Genomic DNA, 8,004 nt, shown 5'->3' on the forward strand with positions numbered 1-8,004 from the left:
CCCTCACACCTCCCCCCCCATACCTGCACCCTCACACCTCCCCCTTATATCTGCACCCTCACACCTCCCCCTCATACCTGCACCCTCACACCTCCCCCTAATACCTGCACCCTCACACCTCCCCCTAATACCTGCACCCTCACACCTCCCCCTAATACCTGCACCCTCACACCTCCCCCCCATACCTGCACCCTCACACCTCCCCCCCATACCTGCACCCTCACACCTCCCCCTAATACCTGCACCCTCACACCTCCCCCCCATACCTGCACCCTCACACCTCCCCCCCATACCTGCACCCTCACACCTCCCCCTAATACCTGCACCCTCACACCTCCCCCCCATACCTGCACCCTCACACCTCCCCCCCATACCTGCACCCTCACACCTCCCCCCCATACCTGCACCCTCACACCTCCCCCCCATACCTGCACCCTCACACCTCCCCCCCATACCTGCACCCTCACACCTCCCCCTAATACCTGCACCCTCACACCTCCCCCTAATACCTGCACCCTCACACCTCCCCCTCATACCTGCACCCTCACACCTCCCCCTCATACCTGCACCCTCACACCTCCCCCCCATACCTGCACCCTCACACCTCCCCCCCATACCTGCACCCTCACACCTCCCCCCCATACCTGCACCCTCACACCTCCCCCCCATACCTGCACCCTCACACCTCCCCCCCATACCTGCACCCTCACACCTCCCCCTCATACCTGCACCCTCACACCTCCCCCTCATACCTGCACCCTCACACCTCCCCCCCATACCTGCACCCTCACACCTCCCCCCCATACCTGCACCCTCACACCTCCCCCCCATACCTGCACCCTCACACCTCCCCCTTATATCTGCACCCTCACACCTCCCCCTCATACCTGCACCCTCACACCTCCCCCTCATACCTGCACCCTCACACCTCCCCCTCATACCTGCACCCTCACACCTCCCCCTAATACCTGCACCCTCACACCTCCCCCTCATACCTGCACCCTCACACCTCCCCCCCATACCTGCACCCTCACACCTCCCCCCCATACCTGCACCCTCACACCTCCCCCTCATACCTGCACCCTCACACCTCCCCCTTATATCTGCACCCTCACACCTCCCCCTCATACCTGCACCCTCACACCTCCCCCTAAAACCTGCACCCTCACACCTCCCCCTCATACCTGCACCCTCACACCTCCCCCTAATACCTGCACCCTCACACCTCCCCCTCATACCTGCACCCTCACACCTCCCCCTAATACCTGCACCCTCACACCTCCCCCTAATACCTGCACCCTCACACCTCCCCCTAATACCTGCACCCTCACACCTCCCCCTTATATCTGCACCCTCACACCTCCCCCTCATACCTGCACCCTCACACCTCCCCCTCATACCTGCACCCTCACACCTCCCCCTAATACCTGCACCCTCACACCTCCCCCTTATATCTGCACCCTCACACCTCCCCCCCATACCTGCACCCTCACACCTCCCCCTCATACCTGCACCCTCACACCTCCCCCTCATACCTGCACCCTCACACCTCCCCCTCATACCTGCACCCTCACACCTCCCCCCCATACCTGCACCCTCACACCTCCCCCTAATACCTGCACCCTCACACCTCCCCCTAATACCTGCACCCTCACACCTCCCCCCCATACCTGCACCCTCACACCTCCCCCTAATACCTGCACCGGCCCCCATAATACAGGTGAGGGGATATGGGGGGTCCTGTACCCCGCCCCAGCTGTCACTCTCTGGGTGTAACATGGCGCCGGGGTCACAGTATGGGGGGGGGCGGGTAACGGCACCGGGGGGCTGCTCCCCAATACTGCACAGCACGGACACCGCACCCCGTTACTCATATATAATACAGACGGACATGCTGGGAGCAGTAGTTCTCTCACACTCACCTTGGACACCATCTCCCCCTCCTCCCCCCTCACACGGGGTCGGTCAGTCAGTACGGAGGCCTCGGCGGCTCATAGTACCTCATACCTCCTCCTCCCCACAGCTTCGCGTCCCCTCCCCCTCCTGTCATGATACCCTCCCTCATTATATTATTATACCCTGTACGTTATATATCTATATATATGATACCCTCCCTCATTATATTATTATACCCTCACCCTGTACATTATATATCTATATATACATTATACCCTCCCTCATTATATTATTAATATTATACCCTCACCCTGTACATTATATATCTATATATACATTATACCCTCCCTCATTATATTATTATACCCTCACCCTGTACATTATATATCTACATATACATTATACCCTCCCTCATATGATTATACCCTCACCCTGTACATTATATATCTATGTATAATACATTATACCGTCCCTCATTATATTATTATACCCTGTACGTTATATATCTATATATATGATACCCTCCCTCATTATATTATTATACCCTCACCCTGTACATTATAAATCTATATATACATTATACCCTCCCTCATTATATTATTATACCCTCACCCTGTACATTATATATCTATATATACATTATACCCTCCCTCATTATATTATTATACCCTCACCCTGTGAATTATATATCTATACACATTATACCCTCCTCATTATATTATACCCTCACCCTGTGCGTTATATATCTATATACATTATACCCTCATCCTGTGCGTTATATATCTATATACATTATACCCTCCCTCATTATATTATACCCTCACCCTGTACGTTATATATCTATATACATTATACCCTCCCTCATTATATTATACCCTCACCCTGTACGTTATATATCTATATACATTATACCCTCCCTCATTATATTATACCCTCACCCTGTACGTTATATATCTATATACATTATACCCTCCCTATATACATTATACCCTCACCCTGTGCGTTATATATCTATATACATTATACCCTCCCTCATTATATGATTATTCCCTCACCCTGTGCATTATATATCTATATACAGTCAGGTGCATAAATATTGGGACATTGACAGAATTTTCATATTTTGGCCTCTATTCACCACCACAATGGCTTTGAAATGAAACAAACAAGATGTGCTTTACCTGCAGACTTTCAGATTTCTTTTGAGGGTAATTACATCCAAATCAGGGGAACGGTGTAGGAATTACAACGGTTTCTATATGTGCCTCCCACTTTTTAAGGGGCCAAAAGTAATGGGACAAACTAAACAATCCTAAATGTAACTTTCACTTTTTAATACTTTGTTGCAAATCCTTTGCAGGCAATTACAGCCTGAAGTCTGGAACGCATAGACATCACCAGGCATGGCGACTGCTCTGTCACTAGACCACCAGGGAAAGGGGGCCACAACGTGCGGACGTTGTGGTATCCCTGGGGTTAATAGCACGCCAGGGGAGCGGGCCTTCCCTGTATGGCACAGCCGGCCCCTCCCTCGCTGCACTGCGTGCCTTTCCACAGTGGTCTGGCGGTTGCAGGCAGCTCTCTATGAGTCCTCCGGCGGCCATTTTATGTGCTAAAAATGCTGGTCTCACCGGGAACTGCGGAGCCTGGGTCCCTCTACATACCTCTCCTCTAAGCAGGTCGGTGTAGCACTATTCCTACTAGACACAAGGTCTAGTTAGTTGATAATAGTGCAGCATAGTGCAGGTTTTCCTGGCATTGTATGTGTCTGTTGCTAGCGCTGTCTGACTGTATAACTCTTTTCTCTGTCAGCCATTTTAACTATCCCTGTACTTTCTCTGTCACTAGCCCTTGCGGTGACAGTGCTGCTCAGGGGTTAGTTTATTTCACAGTTCAGTTGAGCTGAGGAGTGTGACACATACATTCATTGGGGGAGATGTACGAAGCCCAGAAGCGGTATCAGCTTCTCCCCGATGTATGATCGGGGGTCTGGGAGGTAAATGACAAGATAGCAGCGCCGAGCGTCAGTGCCATGTACGAACGGTCATACCGCATGACCGTTCGTCCGGCTGTAGCTGTCGTTATCGTCAGCTACAGCCTGGCGCTAGCCTATCCCCACAGCAGGGACAGCGCTGTCCCTGCTGCGGCGGCTGCCGGCTCCACGCGGGGATCTCGCGATACTTGCGAGATCCCGCACATGCTCAGTGGAGCCGGCCGGGACAGAGACACAGCGCATCAGCACTAGGCTGATGCGCTGCTGTCGCTAGCGGGTAGCGCCGGAGGGGGTAGTGCTTCGGTAGTGCTTCCTGCACTATAAACATGTATAAACATCTCATCGGTAGTGCTTCCTGCACTATAAACATGTATAAAGTTTTATAAACATCTCATCGGTAGTGCTTCCTGCACTATAAACATGTATAAACATCTCATCGGTAGTGCTTCCTGCACTATAAACATGTATAAACATCTCATCGGTAGTGCTTCCTGCACTATAAACATGTATAAACATCTCATCGGTAGTGCTTCCTGCACTATAAACATGTATAAACATCTCATCGGTAGAGCTTCCTGCACTATAAACATGTATAAACATCTCATCGGTAGTGCTTCCTGCACTATAAACATGTATAAACATCTCATCGGTAGTGCTTCCTGCACTATAAACATGTATAAACATCTCATCGGTAGTGCTTCCTGCACTATAAACATGTATAACTATAAACATCTCATCGGTAGTGCTTCCTGCACTATAAACATGTATAAACATCTCATCGGTAGTGCTTCCTGCACTATAAACATGTATAAACATCTCATCGGTAGTGCTTCCTGCACTATAAACATGTATAAACATCTCATCGGTAGTGCTTCCTGCACTATAAACATGTATAAACATCTCATCGGTAGTGCTTCCTGCACTATAAACATGTATAAAGTTTTATAAACATCTCATCGGTAGTGCTTCCTGCACTATAAACATGTATAAACATCTCATCGGTAGTGCTTCCTGCACTATAAACATGTATAAACATCTCATCGGTAGTGCTTCCTGCTTCGCTTCGGTAAAGAGGCAAAGCGGGAAGCGTTATAGCGGCACGGTAAGTGCCGCTATAATACATCTACCCCATTATGTCTGGAAGTGAGTCTGGACAGGCTGATATCCCTCTCACACAGTCCTGCAACAGGTGTTTGGCTGGATTAAAGGAGGGAGAGATTATTGTGGGAGGATTGTGTACCCTGTGTACCAAAAATGCAGGTTTACCTGTTGGGCCCAGCTCTTCTCAAGAGCCACCCTGGGCTTGTTTTGCACAAGCACTATCTACCCTGATGAGTCGGCTTGCTGCACCTCCAGTGACCCCACAATTGGGTACGCTCCGCAGGTAGCTATGCCATCTACGTCACAGGGGTTTCCCCGACAGTTGGTTGTGGCTCATAATGCGCCCTTACAACCTACTCCCTACCAGGCGTCACCTGAACCTGTTTGGGTTAATACTCTCTCCAATACGGTGCAAAACCTGACGGAGGTGTTACAGGGGGAGTCTTTTCAGCGCCCTGCTAGGAAGGAGGTGCTGTCGTCCCAGTCCACGTACTGTCAAGATGATGTGTCGACTGATGATGGGGTAATTCAGGACTTGTCCGATACAGACCCCCATCAAAAGGAGGCGGAGCCTAAGTCCAAAATGTATGTACACGGCCTAATTCGTGCAGTCCGCGTGGCCTTGGATACTGGGGATGAGGATACCCCAGCAGCCAAATCCAAACATGCTTTCTTTAAAGAGGTTAAAAGTTCCTCTGTCGGATCGGCCAGTTGAACACTTGGAGGAAGCCTGGAAAACTCCAAGCAGGAGATTTCAACCGCAGAAAAGGTTGGAGGCCACTTATCCGTTTGAGGAGAAGTATTTCTCTAAATGGGAAACTGCTCCTCAGGTGGATTCTCATATTACACGCCTTGTCAAAAGTGCGACACTTCCTATGCCGTCCATGTCATCATTAAGGGATGTTATGGACAGAAAAGCGGAGGTGTGCCTAAAGTCCATTTATTCCCTCTCAGGGGGGGTCGCTAGGCCAGCTATGGCTATATGCTGGGTGGCCAGAGCCATGGAACGTTGGGCAAATGCCTTGGAAGCGTCCTTGCCAGTGGAGGCTACCGGTGAACAAATTGAACTGGTAGGTTACCTCAGAGACTCGGCTACATATGTGAATGAGGCCGCTTTGGATGTTAGTCTCCTAACATCTCGCATTTCATCCGCTGCGGTGTCAGCTAGACGTTCTCTTTGGTTGCGATCTTGGAGGGCAGATGCTGAGTCCAAGAAAGGGTTACAAAGTCTACCCTTTAATGGCCAGGTCTTATTTGGGCCAGATTTGGTCAAAATCGTGGACACTTTGACTGATGCCAAGTCTGCCTGCTTACCCTCGGCCCCAATGCCGTCGGGATCTGGAACTCAGGGCCTGATTCAGACCCGGTCGCTATGAGCGTACGCTCGCATGATGCGTATGCAAATATTTGAAAGTGACGCGGCGGGGTGCGATCGCTCGCCAAGGCATGAGCACGCCCATCGTATCTGTATGAGCGTTCGCTCTATGTATGCAGACTCCCCTTAGCGAATGCAGAGACGCCCACTGCCCCACGTCATCTCGTGGAAGTTTGTGAAAACATTGGTACATCGACCACTATCGGATGTGAACGCAGCGCTTGTGGTAGCTTTTTTTTTTACTGCAAGCATTGCGAGGAAAAAAATGACTGGTGAAGTGTACTATGACGCTGCCTGTTAATTATGCACGCCTCTAAAACGGCGTTGAAACACTCGGGCACGCCTGCATTCGCATCTCCAACCCCACGTTTTTACTGGACTGCCCCTGTCACCACCCACAAACGGCCTCTCCTGTCACTCACTCTGCTGGGCTGGCTGTGCTGTGCGAGCGAGGGATCTGCAAACGCAGTGTGTAGTTTGCGCACGCGCACTGCGATGCATATGCATGCGCAGATTAGCAACCATCGGCAATTGCGAACGGACTGCAGATACCGTCCGGGTCTGAATCAGGCCCTCAGTGTTTTCGGACTTTCCGTCCTCAGGGTAAGGCCAAGGTTCAGTCCTTTCCCAGACCGTCAGGAGCTAAGAAGGTCACAAAGCCCAAGAAGCAGGCTTGGAGTACCTGGCGCCCAGCTGCCAATCCCGACGCTAAACCCTCAGCCTGACGGGGCGGGCCTCTCCTTGGGGTACCCCAAGGTGGGAGGCTGACTTCTTCAGTTCGCCCAGTGTTGGTGTCATACCACAACAGACACTTGGGTAAGAGAAGTGGTCTCTCAAGGGTACGCCCTTTCCTTCCAACACAGACCTCCTCATCAATTCTTCCCTATGGGACTTCAGATGGATCAGGAAAAGGCATTGGAACTGCAGAAAGTTATACGATCTATGCTCCTACAGGGAGTTATAGTTCCGGTACCTACTCCCCAGAGGGGAATGGGCTATTGTTCCACTCTCTTTTTGCTTCCAAAACCGAATGGTACATACAGGCTATCCTAAACCTCAAGTCCCTAAACAAGTTTCTCCAAGTGCCTCGGTTCAAAATGGAAACCCTGCGGTCAATTATACTGGCTATGGAAACTGGGGATTTTATGGTGTCTCTGGATATTCATGATGCCCCGATAGCTTTGGCTCACCAGAGGTACCTCAGGTTCGCAGTGTTGCAACAACACTTCCAGTTTCAGGCCCTACCGTTTGGACTGTCCACGGCACCCAGGGTGTTCACCAAACTTATGGCGGTGATGGCGGCCCAACTGCGGCTGCAGGGGGTCCGTCTGTTGCCCTACCTGGACGACCTACTATTACTAGCCAGGTCTCCGGAAGTACTTCAGCATCTACAGCTGACAATAACAGTGCTACAAAGCCACGGTTGGTTAATTAACTGGAAGAAGTCCCCGCTGATGCCCTCACAGAGGATGCTACATCTAGGGGCATTGTTGGATTCTCAACAACAGAGGATTTTCTTGACCAGGGACAAGATAACCACATTGCAGCAGTGGGTTCGCAGCTGCCTGCACTGTCGCTGGATGTAGATTCACTCGGCAATGCGGTTACTGGGCTCCATGGTGTCGACATTCAACATGGT

General features: G+C 50.9%; 1 protein-coding gene across 1 annotated transcript in view; it reads right to left on the reverse strand.

Moving 5' to 3' along the window:
• The window catches only part of APOOL (apolipoprotein O like), a 49,345-nt gene extending 47,323 nt beyond the window's left edge, over positions 1-2,022 (reverse strand). Inside the window, exon 1 of the mRNA XM_088461400.1 lies at positions 1,923-2,022. Coding sequence (XP_088317526.1) covers positions 1,923-1,934 — 12 coding nt within the window. The 5' untranslated portion in view covers positions 1,935-2,022. The remainder of the gene's footprint in view (positions 1-1,922) is intronic.
• Between the last annotated feature and the right edge of the window lie 5,982 nt (positions 2,023-8,004).

This window comes from Taudactylus pleione, unplaced genomic scaffold (assembly GCF_031769625.1).
Source record: "Taudactylus pleione unplaced genomic scaffold, aTauple2 ptg001043l, whole genome shotgun sequence".
NCBI classification, from domain to species: domain Eukaryota; kingdom Metazoa; phylum Chordata; class Amphibia; order Anura; family Myobatrachidae; genus Taudactylus; species Taudactylus pleione.